A 21,966-nucleotide genomic window follows, 5' to 3' on the forward strand; every position below is an offset into this window, starting at 1 on the left:
CTCTGTGACTAGAGTTACATTAGAGAGATGAATTTCACTCCCCAAAAGAACATTAGCATCCAGTTGATTTTTTCATGAAATTTTGACACTTTTAATAGGATGACAGATTTCCATTTCAACAGTCTTGTCACCTCCTTGAGGAAGAAGAACTGAATCATTTTTTAAGAAGTGCAGTCATCATTGTGTACACGATACAAGAGCCATTTTATATTCAGCAAGATCCAACTGATCAGATGAATTAGCAGCCAACTATTTTTCCTTTAGTCAGGTTAGATGAGAGGAATTACCTTGATACGAAACAAGAATTACCTTTGCTGTAAATAGTTTGATTTCTGCCAGGTAGCTGACCAGAACAGCCCTTCAATTGCAATCTGAAGGACAGGCCCCTTCATAATGCCCCTTAAGATTGCATGAAATAATCAGTCTGGATCATGATACGTAAGACTTGTAAGACTAATTTATAGCATTAAAAGATGAGCTCTGAGACTATTGAAGAAATACGTTCATTTTCAGTATTGAAAAGAGACTTTGAAACTGTTTCCGTAGAGCTATGCAGGATGGCTTGATTTATAGAAATGCCAAATCTTAAGTTGCTTCAAATCATATTAGAAACATAGGAAAAAGAAAATCAAATTTCAGACTGGTAAAATTCCCTTCTAATGTTGACTACTTTCATAAGAGCATTAGAAGGAGAAATCTTGGAATCATATAAGAAGAATGCAAGGATGGACGAACAAAGATGGAACAAATATTTTCTTTATTAATATTTATCTTATGACCTTGAGCTAAAACCAAACTTTTGTTAAAACAAGTGCAGGACTGATATGAAGCATTTTTAACAAAGTTTTAATTGATCTGTGATGAAATAATACTAACATTTGAATCTGGACCTTCTGGTCCAGAGATAGAGACACTAGTGTTCACAACAAGACCCCAACTCTTTGGCTCTATTTTAAAAACTAACCATTAATAATTAAATAATTTATCACACTGAATCTCACTCACAGTCTGACAATGCATAGATGCATATTGTACAATAGGGTGAAATAGACAAAATCCTAAGTGTTGAGACAACATTAAGTGCGTAAATGCTTAATACTAATTTGGCTGAATAGAACTGTACAACAGGATTTTTTGCAACCATCTGAAAGGGCAGATACAGCCATGGTTTCATCCAAAAGACATCTTCTCAAAATTGTAAGGGATTGTGTTTCTCATCCACATTTAGGTTGAGTTACTCTTCAATTTCAATCCATGTAACATTAATCATTTATTGTGATGCAGTATTAAAATGAAAACCCCTTGAGACGTGTTCAGATTTTGAAGTGGCTCAAACGAATATTACATCATGCTGTACAAAAGACAGAAAAAATCATGAAAGAGCAAAAGGAAGGAATCAAAGTCTCGATTGTGACCTCTGGATGTGTCAACATATTTCACAGTAAATTAACTACTTTTGAAGTGTAGTCACTGTCCTCATATAAGAGGTGTGACTGGCAATTATGCAGAGCAAACTCCCACAACCAACTGTGTGATAATGGTCAGATAATGTATTTCAGTCAGAGTGGGCCAGGGTAACAGGGAAACTCTTCTGCTCTTACTCAAAATAAAGCTGAGATCTTTAATGTGCACCTGAGAAGTCAGATGAGGCCTTTGTTTAATGTCTCATCTGAAGGATGACATGTCCAACAGTGTGAGATCGGGAATGTCAGAACAGATTATATGAGCAAGTGTCTGGAGTGAAACTTGAACCCATGGATTTCCGACTCTGAGCCAAGGGATGGGATGTTATGGGATCTGAAGGAATCAACAGGGACAGGACAGGGGGAGCTGATAAATTAGGAGGGAGGCTGATGAAGAGGAAGTTGATCACATGCCCATTGCCTTTCCAAGGAGTTTTGCTGACAGTAGAAATGATGATAGATGACTATCCCATCCAGAGAGTTAGAGGCCAATTAATGGTTTCTTCCTACTGCTGTTGGCATTTTATAAAGTGGAAGGCATTCATCTGCCACATGAGGACAGTTCCTGGTAAACCCTGGCAGCTATCTTGTAGGTTCAATGAGGAGGCCCAAGTGGTTGGGCACTCTGCCAACAGTGGCTGACCCTGCGGCAACAGGTTCCTGCTGAAGTTTGCTTGACAGTTTCTGACAAACTCCAAACACTTATTTCGGTTTTATGGCAAATCACTGCTGCTTCTTTGGGCTGGGTACAGTCCCAGCAGTGAGCACCATAACTAATGGCACTGCTGGAACTGAAAAGCTGCCATCCATCTGGCAGCACCTAAGGTGGGATCTGAGCCCATAAGGCAGCTCATTAGCTGCATGACAATAAGTTTGAAAAATAGTTGAGACATTGTCATCCTAAACTTTACAGCCAATGGACAGGGCATTGCTGCACCAATAGAATGATGTGTTTACTAATCATTTGAGTCAAGACGAGTCAAAACATATGGGATTGGAAAGTGCTGATGAAGGCCTTATGTCCCAAATGTCAACTCTCCTGCTCCTCAGATGCTGCCTGACTTATTGTGCTTTTCCAGCACCACACCTTTTTGACTCTGACCCTCCAGCATCTGCAGTCCTCACTTTCTCCTCATTACTAAACATCTGTGCTGATCTAACCTTGCAACATAGACTGGTTACTGACACTTTCTTTCAAGTTACATCAGCTGAATACTAGAAAAGTAGACAGTGAATTCAATGCACCGTCAGTCTTTTTGCCTCAAAATTCCCATTGATATATTCCCAATCCTAAACTTGTCGATGCTTCAACTAATCAATATGTTTTAAACTTGTGATGGATATGTACTGTTCCCCAATAAAACCCTTGTATTACTTCTCAAGATCTAGCTTTGCAAGTGTGGAGATGGCCACTGCCCTTCTATTGTGGCAACAGAAATATTACTCAAGACGAACATCCTCTGATGTATATTAAATGATTAAAGAATTTTGTTTTTAACCTTGAGATCTGAGCAACATCAGCAAGACCAGTAATTCTTGCCAATTGCTAGGAAAAGTCTATAAACTTTTCGATTTTATTCTCAATTTGGGAACTAGAATTTCAAAATAGAGGCTGATGGGTGTTGATTGCTTCTGTGAAAATACTTACTTAACAAAAGGTCAGACAGTACTTCCAGAACTGTGAATTAAATACAGTATAGGTCCAAAAACAGATGACAACACCCTCTTGCAAACTCCCATGTTTATATTGTTGAGTTTGTGATAGGTAGAGCCAACTTTGAGGACAATAAGTTTGTTTTTAGTTCAGAAGAATCTAGAACTGGCTAACATTTCTAATTAAATTCAGAAGATACTAGGGTAGAATTCAGAGACAAGGTTAATTTCTGTCATTGATGGAGTTCAGGAAACCAGTCACCTCAGCAATTGGGTTTAATAATGTATCTTCCAAACCAAGAGAGTTTGATTAGGAATCTGCAGTTATCAAAACAGAAAATTTAGATTTTAGATTTGGGAAATGTTCATGTCTGCAGTCTTCAAAATGATTCATTGAATTGTCTCCATTCTCCACATTGGCTGTAATGGATTCAGTTAATTAGAACTCTAAAGAATTGAGATACAAATGTGATTTATTTGGACCCAAGTCTCTTTACAATAGTGTCAGGAAACAGGTTAAAATTATTTGGCTGCATATTTTAAAAACATTCTACCGGTTTTCTGTATTTTCTTTTAATTTTAGGCAACAAATTGCTGCTCTGTTGCTACAGAGAATCTTGTGAATATGTTACAATGACTAACCACCATATTAAATAACTAAACAAAAGGGAAAAAACACATGATCTATCAAGATGAGTTTCATTCTGGCATTTGAAACTAGCAGTATCATCAGCTGGGATCAGAACATAATAATTAAATGCTCTTGAGATGAGTAGTAGGATGGAGAAAGAAAGAAATATCGTCATTAGTGGAGCAATCCAGAACAAGGGGATAGAATTGCAAAATTAGAATCGTGCCATTCAGTGATGAAAAATCTATTGATATCTTGAAAGCTCTAATCTTACAACCTGTATGACCAGTTTTTGGGGCAAGACGTTCAGATGTTTAAAACCATTTGGATGGTGTCTTCTTCCTCCTAGACATCTTATTCGGATTTGAAGGTCATTTCCCCTCTTTGTTGATTCTCCTCTCATCAGGAGAAATGGTTTTCCCAAGGTTAAACCATTAATCGTGAGTCCTTATTGATTAATAAAAATCAGAACTTGTTTAACAATGTGTTAAGTAGTCTGCAAAGATTAATTTGTTTCTTTATTGAAAGTTCAGTTACATGTTTTTAATTGCATATACGTTCTTGCTTCATAACATGCATTCATCTGGGTGTTATCTTTGACCTTCATCTGATTGGAGTAAACCAAGCCGCAGAAACTCTCATTCATCTACTTTGACATTTTGCTTGTGCATTTCAGCTGATTCAGAGTCAGTTTCTTGCTTACTGACAGATGAAGATGTTAATCTATCTTCATCCAGAAGAGGCATTGCATTAATATGATCCTGTCAAACCACTCATCCAACACAAGGATGTTTCGCAATGAAATGCAATTTTTAAATGTTGGAAGAATGGAATTTAGTAAACAATTAAATATGCAGTAGATTTCAATGATTTACAAGTCAGTCCATTTTCTCAATGATCAGATTATCGCAAACAGATGCTGGAACCTTATTGCCTCTGATATTGATGGGCAAAGTTTAACATGTTCACATAATACTTGCCTATCAGCTGTTTTATTGCTGGTCACAAATGGTTTGCAAATGGATTAATATGCCCACTCAAACAGTAGAAAAGGAATGTCATTTTAATGTCTTCCTTTGGTGATATTAACAACATTGATTTATACTGGATTCACATCAAGCTCGGAGATTATTTAGAATGGCATTCAGATAAGAAAGTAACACTTGGGAATATGTATCAGCTGGTTCTTCAGTGTGTTATGTTAACTCTTATATGGTATCCTTGGTCTTTGAGGGAGAGTGCTAAGATTGGAAGGATAACTTCCCAGAGAAACCATCACTCTCAACATATTCCAACACAAAAGAATTATTGAGTGAGATGCATCCAGGAGGTTCCCAAACTTCAGAACCTAGCTCTCAAACTGATGGAAATTGTGTTATTTTCTGCAGATGTGGCCATCTGGACTGCCAAGAGTACCTAGGATTTTTCACATGTTGCAGGTTGTGTAACACATGGGTTTAAGCTGCCTGCCATATCTTTAGTTTAAAAATCTCTCATTGTAATTTACGCCAAGTAGAAAATAAATTAAGTTTTCTTTCAAAAAGAAAGTGAGAGCCCTTAACTTGCCTTAATGTGGTTTTAAATGGGACAAAAACAATTCACCTACTTTCTACTGATCAGCTCACTGCCTTGCATGCATGTCACTTTCAACAGGTGTTGAATTCCAGTGGGGTTCCTATGGAGTTTAGCTGCTGCTCCAACTGAACTTTGACATTGGGATTGCCCCTCAGATTTTTATTGGGAAGTCCTACCACCATTATTAACCCCTAGATTTTCTCTTTAAGTCAATGTAGATGATAGACAAGAAAAATCTTATCCTTATTCATGTCCTGAGTCCCACTCAGGTCTCCTCTTCCAAGCTGCTACACAGTGATGTTGACTTGCTGCACACTCATCCCAGTCCAACTAAAGGATTAACAAAATGTACTCTAACTGATGTCATACAGCCTGCAAGCCCCAAAAATTGTTGGACAGCAATTTGTTTTTGGAAAGTGCTGCAGTGCATAATGCAAGTATGACTTGCATTAGGCAGCATGGTTGCTCTGTGGTAAGCACTGCTGCCGCACAGCAACAGAGATCCAGGTTCAATTCCAGCCTCGGGCGACTGTCTGTGTGGAGTTTGCATATTCTCCCCATGTCCAGTTTCCTCCCACAATCCAAAGATGTGCAGGTCAGTTGAATTGGTCATGCTAAATTGCCGATAGTGTTAGGTGGATTAGTCAGAGGGAAATGAGTGTGTTACTCTCTGGAGTGTCAGTGTGGACTGGTTGGGCTGAAGGGCCTGTTTCCACACTGTAGGGAATCTAATCTAATCATGAGTATTCTAAGGAGGAATTCAAAGAGGCTAATTTAGTTCGTGATAACATGTTTCATTGGCTGAGAAGTTATGAAAAATCTTCTGGACAAGAAAGAATGATGCACTACTTGAGGCTTTTACACCTTGTTAACTTCACACACCATGTCAAAAGTTTTTCAGAACCATTAACCAATATATCCTGAAAAGGCAGGGTGACATAATCTGAAAACTAAAGTCAAAGGTTGGTACTAACATGCAACAATAAACAAAAACAGAAATTGCTGGAAAATTTCATCTGGTCATTCAGAACAGCTCTGAAGAAGGCACACTGGATCCAAACCTTTAACTCTGATATGTCTCCATAGATGCTGCCAGACTAGTGAAGTTTTTTTTTGTTTTTGTTTCTGATTTTCTGAATTTTGGAATTCCTGTTTTTGTTTCCAACATCTTCAGTTCTTTTGGTTTTTGCTAGTGCCAACATTTTCCTACTATCCATCCAGAAATGCATATACCTCAGCAAGTGACATTTGATGGTATAACCTACGAGAGACATTTCACAGTGTATATGATGGGCGGCACGGTGGCACAGTGGTTAGCACTGCTGTCTCACAGCACCTGAGACCCGGGTTCAATTCCTGTCTCAGGCGACTGACTGTGTGGAGTTTGCACGTTCTCCCCGTGTCTGTGTGGGTTTCCTCCGGGTGCTCCGGTTTCCTCCCACAGTCCAAAGATGTGCGGGTCAGGTGAATTGGCCATGCTAAATTGCCCGTAGTGTTAGGTAAGGGGTAAAGGTAGGGGTATGGGTGGGTTTCGCTTCGGCGGGTCGGTGTGGACTTGTTGGGCCGAAGGGCCTGTTTCCACACTGTAAGTAATCTAATCTAAACAGATCACAAATTCAATTAATTGGCAGGGTCACACTTCAGTGCCAATATGCAAGCTCATCTAGGCTTCCTGAAATCTTCTACCCTCAGGTACCAATGGTCCAGCAGTGACATGACTTGAAGTATGTACAAATCCCGCATTACGGCCCATTTAATAAAGTAGTTTGATTCTCATGCCCAGCTACTCATGGGATTGCCACAAACATAAATGATCAATTCAAAGCAGACAAAGTCTATGATTTGAGTAAAAAGTGAGGTCTGCAGATGCTGGAGATCAGAGCTGAAAATGTGTTGCTGGTTAAAGCACAGCAGGTCAGGCAGCATCCAAGGAACAGGAAATTCGACGTTTAGGGCCAGAGCCCTTCATCAGGAATGAGGAGAGGGTGCCAGGCAGGCTAAGATTAAAGTTAGGGAGGAGGGACTTGGGGGAGGGGCGATGGAGATGTGATAGGTGGAAGGAGGTCAAGGTGAGGGTGATAGGCCGGAGTGGGGTAGGGGCGGAGAGGTCAGGAAGAGGATTGCAGGTTAGGAGGGCGGTGCTGAGTTCAAGGGAATCGACTGAGACAAGGTGGGGGGAGGGGAAATGAGGAAACTGGAGAAATCGGAGTTCATCCCTTGTGGTTGGAGGGTTCCCAGGCGGAAGATGAGGCGCTCTTCCTCCAACCGTCATGTTGTTATGTTCTGGCGATGGAGGCGTCCAAGGACTTGCATGTCTTCGGTGGAGTGGGAGGGAGAGTTAAAGTGTTGAGCCACGGGGTGGTTGGGTTGGTTGGTCTGGGCGTCCCAGAGGTGTTCCCTGAAGCGTTCCGCAAGTAGGCGGCCCGTCTCCCCAATATAGAGGAGGCCACATCGGGTGCAGCGGATGCAATAGATGATGTGTGTGGAGGTGCAGGTGAATTTGTGGCGGATATGGAAGGATCCCTTGGGGCCTTGGAGAGAAGTAAGGGAGGAGGTGTGGGCGCAAGTTTTGCATTTCCTGCGGTTGCAGGGGAAGGTGCCGGGAGTAGAGGTTGGGTTGGTGGGGGGTGTGGACCTGACGAGGGAGTCACGAAGGGAGTGGCATGTCTGTTTGAGTCAAGCTAACAGAAAACGTCGACCAGACTCCTGTACTGAACAAGAACTACTCTTTATTGGAAAGAAGTAAACAGCTTGCGACTATCAACATGTTGCCCTACCAATTAAAACTTTCATCCCCTTTTAAAACCCTAAGGCAAAAACAAACAAAAAAAAATGGTTTTATAAGTTGAGAGAAAAATTACTGAGGAACAGTCCAATAGCTGACTCTACAGGGATCATTTCAGCAGGACATTTTGTTCTCTGATTGCTTTTCTCTAGACTCCTTCACTTTTTCAATGAAGGTATGGGGTGATTAATACATTAACTGCAAATTTTCTTACTTACTGGTTAAGGGTAATAGCTTACAGCAATTGGTGGAAGAAATAATTGACTGCCTTCAGACTTTATGTACAAAGGAAGCTGCATATTAATGGTGTTTATGAGAGTGATAATGAATGATAATCTTTGTTAATAGGCCTTTTACCATTCTCTGGCAAGAAATGCATCTCAACGTTTGGAAATCTGGTGAAATTTGGAAACCTGCTCCCTATAATTGTAATTTACAAGTATTGGGAAAGGCCTCACTCAATTTCTCATGTGATTCTCCTAGATTATTCACCATAGCCTAAGTTGTTCAGGGCCTGATTCCACCCATTATCTTCTCAAGTATTTACTCAACTTTCATTGAATGTTATGAGTGGATTTGCTTACGCCATTCTGACAGGGAATGCATTCCAGATAAAATGAGCTTGTTATGTAAAGCCAATTCTCTCATCTTTGGTACTTTTGCCAATTATTTTAAATCAGTATCCTGTAATTACTGACCCTCTTATTATTACAAATTTTCTTAATTAAGTCTATTGAGCCCTCTCAATTTGCAACCGGTCTTATAAATCTTTCTTTAAGTTTGTCTTGAGGGCAACCTCAGTTTCTTTAGTTGACTGAAATCAACTTAATCCCTTCCACTCCTGCACCCCCAGAATCAGTATACTCTCTGCAACAAGCCATACTAAAAAACAGATTCATTGGGTACATTTACCATACAGAAACATGCCATTCATACATGTCTATTCCAAGTTTTATATGCCATGTGAGCTTCCTACTACCATAAGTACATTTTGCAACAGTGGGTTTCACATTCTATACACAAATATGTTTCTCATGAATTCTCTATTGAGTTGATGAGTGATAATAATCATAGAGCCTAGTTCTAGTCTTGCCTGCATCTTCTCTACTCTACATCTACCCTTCATAATTGTAAAGAGTTAGCTTATCTCTCAGTTTTATTTTCTCAGTACAGCACTTCAGCCTATTCAATATTTTTGAATAGCTGTAGCCCATGGGACATAATTTTGTTAGAACTTGCTATACACAAATACATTGTTTGCATAAGAGAATGGCTGCACTTCAAAAGTAATCCATTGGTCATGAAAAAATTGGAGACAATCCTTTACATATTCAATTTCTTTCTTCTTGATAATCCTTCTTTCTGCAAAAAAATGTAACAACTGACAATTGGTTGGGAATGTAGTCCATGGGGAATTCTGGTTACAGTGAACCTTATAAACAATCCATGGAGAATGAGTTATTTGAATCATGAGGACGTGTTCAACAACCAATATCCAAACCATCTTTTCTGAAAAGAAATAATTTGTTAAGTACCATAATTAGACGTGCACTGGTGCAGGTCAACTAGCTGAAACATATAAAAGGTGTCCACAAATATGAAAGGCTTGTGATACACCTAAGGCTCATGACAAAACTGACATCTGTGGTTACCCTGGTTAGATGATCAAAGGATCTCTTCTAATTCTTACATTAACTTGGAAACCCTGTAAAGAATAAAACATACCTAAATACTTCATACATATTCAAAGACATATGGTAAGATGAATAGAAAAGCAGCACTTTATTTAAATGAAGAGAAATTGAGGTACAGAGAACTCTTGGTGTCCTGTTACATGAAAGGTTACAGGTACAGCAAGTGGTTCGAAAGACAAATGGAATGTTGTCATTTATTGCAAGGGGAATCAAATATAAAAATTGGGATATTTTGCTCATGTTATACAGGGCATTGGTGAGACCACATTTGTAGAGTTGCTTAGGTTTTGTTTCCTTATTTAAGAAAGGATATAAATGCAAGAGAAGCAATTCAAAGAAAGTTCACTTATCTGATACCTGCATTGTGGTTTGGGCTGAACACAGGGTTATCTTATGGGGAAGTGTTACATAGTCTGGACTTGTGTCCAGTGGAGTTCAGAAGAATGAGAGATTTTTGTGTTGAATAGCAGAGAAAACTAGAGAGGTTGAATGGCCTACTCTGGCTTCTAATTGGTATGTAGGTAGATTTTAGGTAGCATCTCCAAGGATGAGCTTATAGTGTGGAGGTTGAGGAATCTAGGAGCAGACATCCAAATCTAGACAGCTTTTATCGTGACATATGCTGAACTAGCTGTCAATGCCTTAATTATGGTGAAGGGTGGAGTGCTGAACAAGGTGTTAACAATCTAAGTGGCATTACCATCACTGAATTTCACAATGAACAAGATCCTGGAGTCACCACTGGCGAAATATATAGCAAGCTATATAAAACTGATCATCTGCAGTGAGCAATTCATCTCCTAACTCCCTGAAACTTAGAAAGATTTACTGCACAGCATGTGACCATTAGTTCCAATATATCTGCCTGCTCAAGAAGAGCTATCCAGCCAAATCCCAACTTCCAGCTCTGGCTCCACTGCACTAGCCATTTAAATACATATCCAGATTGTGATGAAATTTGGCACCATTCCAAGCAGTGAGTTGCAGACTGCCATCGCTCGCCAGATGAGGAAAAAAAAATTACCACAACAATTTCTAATCCCTGCAGAACTATTTTAGATTTGTGCTCCTATTGTAGACTTTTCTGCTGAGGGAAATAGGTCATGTCAATCCACTCTAAAAAAAGTTTTGCCAACATTCATGTTGACTATAGCAAACATGCCTCACCTTCCTTGTTAGCTCATCAAAAAGCAATAAAACACAAACTACCTTCAAAATAATTGATACTGATTATCCATGATGAATCTTTGCCTTTCTAAATGATAATATATTCTGTCAGAACTTCTCCAAGTAACTGAGGTTAAGCAGATAGGTTTGAAAACACTCAGACCGCGTCCTTTCCTCTTTTTAGATATTGTCTAATTAACCTGTTTAGAGATGTTATTACACACCTCTGGAGCAGGTGTAACGAGAATGCAGGCCTCCTGGTCCAGATATAGGTATATTATTATTGCATGACAAGAGCCTCTCCTGCCTTTTTAAAAAACAGTGCAGTGTTAACAAACTTCTGATCCTTTGTGACCATCGCTGTAGTCAGAGTGGAATGGAAAATCATGGTCAGTGCTTCCACCATTTCTTCCTTTCGCTGGCTGTGATAAATTTCATCCATATCTGGTGACTCACCCACTTACAAGGGTGCTAATTACCTTGATATTCCTCCTTCACTCGATCCAAATTTTTTCCACCAAGTATAAAGTGAAAGTCAAGAGTGTGATGGAATATGCTGCATTTTCTTGGATGATTGCAGCATTGACAACAGTCAAGATACTTGACATCACCTAGGACTGAGCAGTTTGTTTGACTGGCATCCCATCTATCAGCTTAAGTATTTATTTCCAAAGATGGAATTCAATAACTCACCAAAGGTTCTTCAGCACAACTTTCTAAACCTGCAACATTTATTAGGTGGATGATCAAAACCAACTGATGGATGGGAACAGCACTGCCGGATGTTCCCCTCCGAGTCTAACATCATCCTAATAGGGGCCTGTATTTATTGTTTTTTCACCATCATTGAATTAGAATCCTAGAGCACGTTCCTGAACAGTATTCTAGGTGTACCCACGTCATGTGGATTGCAGCTGTTCAAGAAGGTAGTTTGACACCATAGGGACCACAAGACAAGAAGATGTAGCAGCAGAAGTAAGCCAGTCAGCCCATCTAGTCTGCTCTACCACTCAATGAAATCATGGCTGATCTGATAATCTTCAATTCCACTTACCTGCCTGTTCACCAGAACCCTTGATAACTTTACTGATTGAAAACCCGTCTATATTAGCCTTATATACACTTAACATCTTCCTCTCTGTCTAATATGTTTGATCACATTATCTAGTCTTATACACTTTCACAAGGGGAATGCTCTCTGTCTACTATATGCACCCCTCTCGGGCACAGTGACACAGTGGTTGGTACTGCTGCCTCACAGTGCCAGGGACCCAGGTTTGATTTCAACCTTGGGTGACTGTGTGGAGTTTGCACATTCTCCCTGTGTCTTCGTGGGTTTCCTCTGGGTGCTCTGGTTTCCTCGAACAGTCCAAAGATGTGCAGGTCAGGGGAATTGGCCATGCTAAATTGCCCATTGTGTTCAGGGAAGTGGAGGATAGGTGCATTAGTCATGGGAAATGTAAAGTAATAGGGTAGGGAAATGGGTCTGTGTGGGATACTCTTTGGAGGGTTGGTGTGGACTTGTTGGACCTAATGGCCTGTTTCCACACTGTAGGGATTCATAAATAAATATATATAAAGTAAGGTTTCCTCTTTTTTTAACCTTCAATTTGCAAAATTCAAACTACTCAAATTCCCCTCCAGAAAATCTCTCCATAACTGAGGTCAACCTATTGAATCTTCACTGGACTATTGCTGGACTATCTCCAAAGCCTTAGAGAATAACTTAGAGAATAACCTAGCATTTTTGGCAAGATTTGTTCTGAACAACTGTTTGACCAATCAGTAATTGAGAAGTCTACAGTTGAATTGGAGCTGAAGTGTACAGATGTATCTAGACAGCAAAATCCTTATTTGCATTCCCTATTACCAGTTGAACTTCATTCTATTATTTAGTAACTTATGCAAAGGCACCACCCTAAACACTGTGCTGCAGATTTCTTTCAGACTCTGCATTATCACCACCACTGAACTTCCTTCCTGTTTTTGTGTCATCTGCAATAGTAGATTAGGCTATAGTACACTCACTCCCTTCATCCAAGTATCAATGTACATTATAAATATTTGCGGTCTAGCACTCATCCCTGTAGTATTCCACTAGTTACAGGTTGCTATTCTGAAAATATACTCCTTATCCCAATTCTCTCACTTTAAGTAACAGATATTCAGCTAACTGCTCTCTACATGCATGTTTTATCTCCTACTGTACTTGAAGAAGGGTGCTTCAATGACAATTTTCTAATCATCTGGGACTTTTTCAGAGCATAAGGAATTATTTGAAGATTACTACCGGTGAAGACAGTATCTCTGTAGCTACTTCCTTTAATAACCTAGTTTGCATCCCATCAGGTCCAGGCTACATATTGTCTTTTAGCCCCATCAATTTCCCTAATACTGTTTTTGAAGTGATAGTCATTGCATCTACTTTTCTCCCCCAATTTTTCCTTTGGTTATTTATGATGTTTGGAATGCTATTAGGCTCTTCTATCATAAAGACTGATTGCGAAGACTCACTGGATTTCCGCAGGCAGTGGAAATCAGATGTCGCTCTTTCCGGAGTCATCACAAAAATCAAACTTCCCAATTTACTGAAGTTACAGACCCAGGATGATAGAAAGCATGGGCCACATTTCTGTACATACCAAGAATTACAATTCATTACAATTACATGGATTCTAGTTACAGATAAACAGTTATAAACCATTGACATATAGCACCACTAATTAAACTCTCATCCCTTAAAAATTCCTTACATGCACAAACAGTCAGACAAACAGACACTGAGAAAGATAAGATATCGGTAGAGGAATATTGGAAGGGAATTCAGAGGATCCCTATTCATGATTGGCTGAGATGGTCCTTATAATAGCTCTGCTGCTCAGAAATTTGCTTCTCAGTTGTCTTTGGATGATTTCACTAGTTTGCAAGGAACATAAAATGGTTCATTTGTTTATAGAGGAGTTCTAACTTATCAGTGAATAGTCACAGCTTACAATAACTGCTGAAGGAAAAAAATGAATTTGGTTTGTTCGGATTTAAAATGGTTTTGACTGCAGAGAACAGGGAGACTGCTTCTGCACTGATGGCAAACAATCCATTGTCACTAAACTGTTCCCAATCCCAGCTGTTCAGTTAGCTGAAAACCAATCTCACAGTTGCTGGCAGGCAAAAGGCTTTTGTCCTTGAAAGTTGGTCATTAACCCATAGACCAATGAGCTTCTTATTGCTGTCTAGATGCACCTGAACTTTTCAGCTCCAATTCAGCTGCAGACTTCTCAATTACTGATTGGTCGAACAGGTGTGTAGAACAATGCTTGCTAGGTTACTTGCTTTTCAAAACATGACAAAATCCTTTAAAATGTTATTTTTAAAACAGTTGTTCTGCATTTCCATCCATGATTTTCAAAAGCACAAAAATAAAAAGACACTGTATTTATCTGATGCAAAATATTCATTCAGCCTGTCTGCTTTTCTGCTTCCCTATTAGTATTTCCTGAGTTTTATCCCCTAAGGGACACATGTTCACTTTGGCCTCTTCCTTTCATTTTGTATAGTTAAAACTCTCTTGCTATCCATCTTGGTGTTACTGGCAAGCTTACCCTCAAAAATTATACTTGCCCTTTTTTTTGATCATTTTCTGTTCATTTGTAAACTTCCCAATCTTCTGGATGACCACTAATGTTTGCCATATTTTCCTTCTTTGTGAGCCATGTACTATTTTCTTAAATCTCTATCTCAACTGCCTTTGCTGCTCAACTCCTTTCCTTGTCCACTCAAGTAACTCTTCCCCCATTCCCTTATTTAAGGTTAGCAGAGATGTTTCTGACCCAATTTTTTCAATCTCAAATTGAATTAATATTGTTATGTTCACTGTTTTCAAGGTTCAGTTTTATTTAATCTACCTCATTACACATTACCAGTTTCAAAACTGCCTGATCCCTGGTTGGATCTGCAAAGCATCATTCTAAGAAACTGGTCCTGAATAGACAATAAATATTTTCTTGTGATTATCCCTGCCAACCTCATTTTCCCAGTCTACATGAATGTAAAATCACCCATGATTAATGTAACCTTTTTTGCATGTCTTCATTTTTTCCTAATTTCTTTTGTCAAATCAGTATAGCTACTGTTGGGGCTTATAGACTTCTTCCACCAGTGTCTTCTTCCCCTTTTTATTTCTTAATGCCACCCATATGCATTCTACATATTCCATCAAACATAAATTATTGCTATTGTATTCCAAGTTCCTCTTCAGCCCTGAGGAGATGTCCTTAACTCAGGTACTGGGTATAATCATAACCTTAGGACTTACACTCATGACTACAGAGAATAGAATCTATCCCCCTAATTATGCTGTTTCCTACCATGACTATGTTCCTATTTCCTCCCTCAATTCGAATGGTTCCCTCTATCATGGTCAGTTCATCTCCACCGTCCCCACTTTCACCCAAACTGCTTGTGAGAACCTTGTGACGGTTGGATAATTGCAGGGTTCAAGACTCTGTGAACACATCAGCTTGAGTCCTCTTATCTGTCTCATCCGCAACCCATTATCCTGTTCCTGATCACAGACCAAATTTCAATTGGTCTGTGTGTTTGTCTCTTGTAGCAAAGTGTCTAGGTAACTGTCACCCTCCCCGATATGGCTCACATCTGCAGGTCAGATTCCAGCTCCTCAACTCAAGTCCATAGTTCTTTGAGCTGCAAATCCTTAATGTGGATGGCTTTTCTCTGAATAATCTGAGTGTCAATCAGCTTCCACATATTGCAGCAGCACCACATCACCTTTCAAGCCATGGCTATCATGTTGGATTTAACTTAAAAATTCATTACTTCAGTCTCCCTGATCTTTACAATTTATTCTCATTTTTTAATCTGGAGATGTTATCAATCTTACTCTTAATAAGACACTTGTAAAAAAAAGAGGGAAGAAAAAGGTTAGAAACCTAAATATAAACCTATAACCTTAATTTTACATTAAGGACTAGAAAAGTTCATCAATCATATTTACTAACAGCAGCTTACCCTGCACTTACATCACAAGTATGGTCTGTGATGTTATCCTCCTTACCTAAAACACCTCTATCCCTCTCTGTACCAAATTCCCATTTTGACCTAAATTCCCAGCAACACTGACCTGGTTTTTGTTTATCTCATTTCCTATGAGTGAATGTTAACTATCACTGTCATGCAACTTTAAAACTGAAGTTGAAAAGGATTGGCCCAAATTTCTGTTGAAGATCACATTTAAGAACAGGTAATGTTAGTTCTGCCAAAGATTTGGCTCCATTATGTCTTTTTGTCCATCTTTACATATTGTAATTTTTGGTCACTTCCCAATCAATGTAAGCAAAATGAACAGCTTAATGTCAGGAACTCACCTAACTGGAACAGTAAAACTTGACTCAGTGCTGACCACATCCAGTCATTGTAAGACAGCAATCAATAAAATAAAAAGCGTTCTGAGTGATATTGTCAAATCAGTGCATGATAACATGGAATCACCTCATCATGCTATTAAGTGTTTTTGTGGGCCCTGCTTACAATGTAAGTTAATCACCTCTGATAATGCAGAACAGCTCCTGAATTCATTTTCAGTATGGTATGGGTGGGATTTTCAGGGAGCATACAGAATATTAAGTAGAATTTAAAAAGTTTAGCTTTTCTTGATAAGATAATCCTTTATCCCAGGAATCCACCTAGCAAATCTTGACTGAACTACCTCCAATATCGGAATATAATTTTTTAAAATACTGGATACAGGACTGTATATGGTACTCCAGGTGTGGCCTCATCAACACCCTGCATAGTTGCAACAAATCTCCCCTATTTTTAAACTACAATCCCCTGGCAATAAAGGCCAAAATTCCATTTGCCTTCTTAATTATTGCACTTGCAAGCTAATATAGGTCTCCTTCATTACCTTACTAGCAATATCTATTTTAGAAATGTAACACGTATCTGCTTGCTTTCATGCAATAAACAACAGCACCTTCATGGTAGACTGTCAAGTAGTTTTCTTCTACCACATTACAGCAAGGCCATCCTTTGTATGCCAATCTTAAAGGCAGCTAGTGGTAGAAAGTTGGCTGGACATATCTTTCACAAAAGAATGGTGGCAACCAGCCATCATGTGACACAGTGAGCTTAGACATTATTTCCAATGCTCCCCAGAGAAATCTTCAGATGTAGCTTTAAGAAGGCTCCTTGAGCTGAATGTCAACAGCTGGGTAGCCTGAGCATTCAAAAACCTGAAGAAGAATGACTGATGGTAAAATTCAGCAAGAAAGTATCTACAGGCAATTGGCAATGAGCATTTCAAGCCTGGTAACAGACACACAGACACAAGTGTGAGCTAGAAGCTACATGGAGCTGGAAGACTTGTCACACTTGGCAGTTACAGATTGCAATGCATGCTGCTAGATTGTAGTTATACTGATTCAGATTTCAGTACAGACATTGAAGGCTTTGTGAGTAACATTTTAATCCATGGTGGTCAAAGGGAGAAACTTAAATAAAACAGCACAGATACAGGGTGTGAATGTTGGGAAGTAAGTGAAATATGCACAGCTCAGAATGCACACTACCATGCACCACAAAGCATTATGGTAAAATAAATCAGTGGCTATAAATATAATTTTCAAAAAGGTCACATCATTGGGACTGCTGCAAAGCCATTATTTTGACTGCATCAATGTGGAAAAATCTCCTATAACAGCAGCATTCATTGCCAGTATTGCTGTATTGCACAATTGGAATCCATTAAAGTAAGCAGATATAGCAGCATCAAAATAATTAGAATTAGAAGCCTTCAAATAAGGAGAATAAATGATCAATTTGGAAGACATGGCAGCACGAATCATATTGTTAGTCAAGTTTCATTTCAGAGATGGGCCAAGTAAAACACAGAATTGGACATCTTGGGGAAAACAGTACTTAAGGTACAAAATTGCTTTCAAACCAGATACCAAACAGAAACATAACAAGTAAATATCCTTTAGTATTCAACTGGAACTATAGTTAATTACTTTATACTTCACCAAGCACAAAATAAACAATGGAATGTTTGATGAAGTTCTGTAAGTTTTTGACAATTACTTCAATCTTAGAAGAAATACAATTCTTGAAGAAGCAGGATATAGCAGAAGAGTTTAGGGGATGCCATAATATATTTCCTGAGGTCTCCAGATCTAGAGGAGAAAAATGACTTTGGAGCTTTGAATTCAGAACTCAACAGAGACAGTTATTGGAATTGCTGATGAATTTGATTTATTACTGCCAAAAGATGATTTGACTTGATAGAAAACCATGCAGATGTTAAAAGGAACAAAAGTCCAAAAGTGACACTGATGAAGTCCAATGAGGAGAAAATTAACTTGATCAGAAGAGATCAGCAAAATCCTTTCAGTTCTTACGGCACAAAATCTCAAAGACACATGTGAGAAGCTAGCACAAAGAGTAAGCCAGACAGCAGGAAAAAAGAACCAGTGTCAATGCTGCTGAGCAAGGAAACTTCACATACATGATCAGTGCCCAGCTTTAAAAAGAAAATACGTAATTTATAAAACTGCAGATCACTTAGTGAAGGTGTATAAAAGTAGGGCACAATTATATAGTAGCAAAAAATCAAATAGCTACTCACACAAAGTAGTTCATGACGTAGACCAGCTACATTAGGAGGGAGCTAAAAGATATTCCTAACAGAAATAGGGAATTCAAAGCAAGCATTTTTGTAAGAAGTTTATGTTAGTGGAGATTTCATTAATTTTAAACCTGATTTACAGAGGTGTATACCATTATTATCAGATAGGAGACCATTACTAAAGAAATAGTTTTTACAGACTACTAGTTTTTAATCTCACTATCCTTCTTTAATACATTATTTAAAACCTAACACTTTGGCATAGCTTTTTATCATCTGACTTCATAGCTCCTTATGTGATTCAGTGTCATTAATTGTGTGTATTGCTCCTGTAATTACATTGTGGAACATTTTGTGACACTAAGGTGCTATGTAAATATAAATTGTTATTGTAGCTTGCATTTACTTTTTAAAGTAGCCATAGAATCTGCTTCAAATGCTTTTGCAGGCAAAGTGTTCAAGATCACCAAAGTATCACTGAATGCCTTATACATTATAAGCATTAAAAGCCCCTACTGTATCAATGATTGTTTTATTTTATTTCATGAGGCAGCTATCCTTATTACCTCCTGGTATATTCCTGACAAATTAGTGCCAGTGGATCCTGACTCAAGTAATTAAGTGATTTTCACCAGCACCAACCAGGATCTGGATTACCAATGACACAGATTAATTTCATGTAAGATTCTGAGCTAGATTGAAAGCTGGATGCCAGGAGTGAAAGTATGACAAAAAAACTCTCACTATCTAATTTCTCAACCCAAAGCTGATGAATTTACTGCCACTATAATGATGCATTTACTGCGTACAATTTACCAAAAAGAAAATGATTTTTTAAAAAAGATGACAACTATACTCAAAAAAACAAAGAATTTAATTTCAAGGGACAGTTGATTATACTTGCAGAACGTATTTTGCATACTCCTTGTCAATACAATTCTATATACAGCATAAAGAATTACAAGCCTCAGATCCCACTGCACCAACCCCTCTTTCCAAAGAAAGTTCTATTTAATGCATAAATTGGTTGATCATATAAAGCCACAATAATGATCTTGATTTGTCATTCATATCAAAAACATTTTTTTCTGTGATATGCACGTTAGTAGAATCAAATTATAACAGGGCGTGGTGACCACATATAAAGCTATAACTAAATTAATACTAAGTCTCGTGTTCAACAGTACCGAATAAGTCAAGACTGGTTTATCATTGACTGCAGCTGTAAAACGCTAATGAATGCACACATTGAATAGTTTTGGCTCCAACTTTGAAACTGAAATTTATTACATTTCCCGCAGTTGACCGTCCCTTTTGTCTGGGCAAAGATCCAGCCACTCTTCTAGTTTGTAAAACAAGCGCAACATGCCTAGTGGAATTTTATTTAAACCGCTCGGCTATCGATTACGTCTGAAGACTCGACAGCGGCCTGTAAGTCTGGCGTAGGATGTTTGATTAAAAAAAAGCAACAGCAGGTATGGCTAAGCCCGTTTAATCTGGTCGCAGTTAAACAGGGTTAATGTTGGCAGCAGTGTATCATTATCATGCCATTCCATCCGAAAGCATAACCAATTTAAAATACACAAATTCTTCCTTCTCATTCCCAGCCTGGACAGGATGGGGCAAATTTAAAACGATTAGTGATTGGAGTGGTGAGTCAGTGAATGACCTATATTTTTGCACCATTCCTGCAGAGTTTCAAGTGTTACTTTTTCCCAATGAATTAGGACACTAGTTTTGTTTTATTGTTTAATTTTGTTTATTTCATTCCTCGATGAAAAGCAACTTCAGATAATTATGCCAAATTTCATCTAAACTATCAGCCTCCGATAATAGTCCTCTCGTTCACTGCCGTATGAAGTTTATGAAGCAACACTTGGTAGTCACTCGGTTAAGTCTGCTGCTTAACTAGAGATGGGAACTGCAGTTTCAGTCTTGGGAGACTGCGGTTCTAAATGTCAAGATTCAGTGAACTAAATCATCATCTAAATGACAATCGCCTGTCATTCGCTCTTCTTATCTCTGAGGGAATTCATGGGGTGGGGGTGGCGGTGTAAGTGGGAACTCCAAAGAGTTGAATATATTAGAAAAATCAAGGGTTCACGCATTCATTCACACGTGCAGCAAGAAAGACAAGAATTTGCCCCACTTTCACTTCCAGCCTAAGGCAAATAGGAAACAACATTGTACCTGAGTCTGAGTGGCGTGGTCGGCCTCGATCCCGGAGATAGTAAGAAAAATCCAGACAGCTTTCGTGTTCCACCAGCCCTTTAAAGCAGAGTTCGGTCACTATATTGAGCGCTTTCTGACAAAGCTCGTCCTCTCTGTCTCCAGTCATTTCCCATCAACATCCTTCTGAATGGGGCTCAACGGCCGCTCCACAGGACGTAGGAAGAGGAGCTCCTTCTCATTCTCGACTGTACACCCAGCGCCAAAGCTTCAGCACCGTGGACAGCGGCATGGATTCAGCTCCCCTCTCTCCTCGGCAAGCTGAGCGCTTCCAACCGCACTCCTGCCAAGCTGGGAAATATGTGTGTGTATCTGTGTGTGTGTGTGTGTGTGCTTCTTTCAAACCTGGTCCCCCACCCCACCAACCAAACGTCTCCCCGGGCCGCCGGAGGCAGTGATTGTGTTGATACGATCAGTGCGGCAAGGGAGGTCCAACCCGGCCCAGGTCTGAATCCTACTCAGTGGCCCCTGTCCATCAGCGCCGGGTGGGAGCTGCTCACGTACATTGGAGATAAATGGCTTCCACCGCTCGGCTGCGAGCTATCACTTAGCAGATGTGATCACTGGGGATTTGCAAAGCTTCCGCCTTAAAACGCCGTGCTAATTACTCGGCGCGGTTTATCTGCAGTTCCCTCCTCCGCAGATCCCAGAGGAATGTTTGGCCCTTCGAAATAAAGTTTACTCAGACGCCAAGGAAGTGGCGAGAAAAGGGTGGGGCCGCGGCTTATATTCCTTATCCAGTCCACCATACTCTCAATAGTTATTTCAATGGACTTTTCTCCTGTTCAAGCGTCTCTTCAACTAAAAAAAGAATGGTCCCGTTCCTATCCCATCCTCCTCAGTCGTCATGTGATGTCAAGGATCCAGGTTTAAGTGGGACTGCAATGTCTAACAAGGGTTTTATTTGATACAATTTAATAGGCGCAAGTTGGTCACTCATAGATAAGCAAAGCGATCCAGTGGAAATTCAGGGTCTCACAAAAGTCAATTACTGTAAGGGGTAACCCTCTCGGAAGGGTCGATAAATGTATCACGGGGTAATAGGAGTCAGTAAAATTGAGAAAGGAATACAATTCGCAAGGATAATGTACCTGTTGCCAAATGCTGGAACACAAAATGTATTTAAA

General features: G+C 39.3%; 1 protein-coding gene across 1 annotated transcript in view; it reads right to left on the reverse strand.

Annotated features, from left to right (window-relative positions):
• The window catches only part of syt9b (synaptotagmin IXb), a 90,810-nt gene extending 69,862 nt beyond the window's left edge, over window positions 1-20,948 (reverse strand). Inside the window, exon 1 of the mRNA XM_060838655.1 lies at window positions 20,801-20,948. Within this exon, the coding sequence (XP_060694638.1) occupies window positions 20,801-20,948 (148 nt within the window). The remainder of the gene's footprint in view (window positions 1-20,800) is intronic.
• Window positions 20,949-21,966: the final 1,018 nt, after the last annotated feature.

The sequence above is a fragment of the Hemiscyllium ocellatum genome, chromosome 18, assembly GCF_020745735.1.
Source record: "Hemiscyllium ocellatum isolate sHemOce1 chromosome 18, sHemOce1.pat.X.cur, whole genome shotgun sequence".
NCBI classification, from domain to species: domain Eukaryota; kingdom Metazoa; phylum Chordata; class Chondrichthyes; order Orectolobiformes; family Hemiscylliidae; genus Hemiscyllium; species Hemiscyllium ocellatum.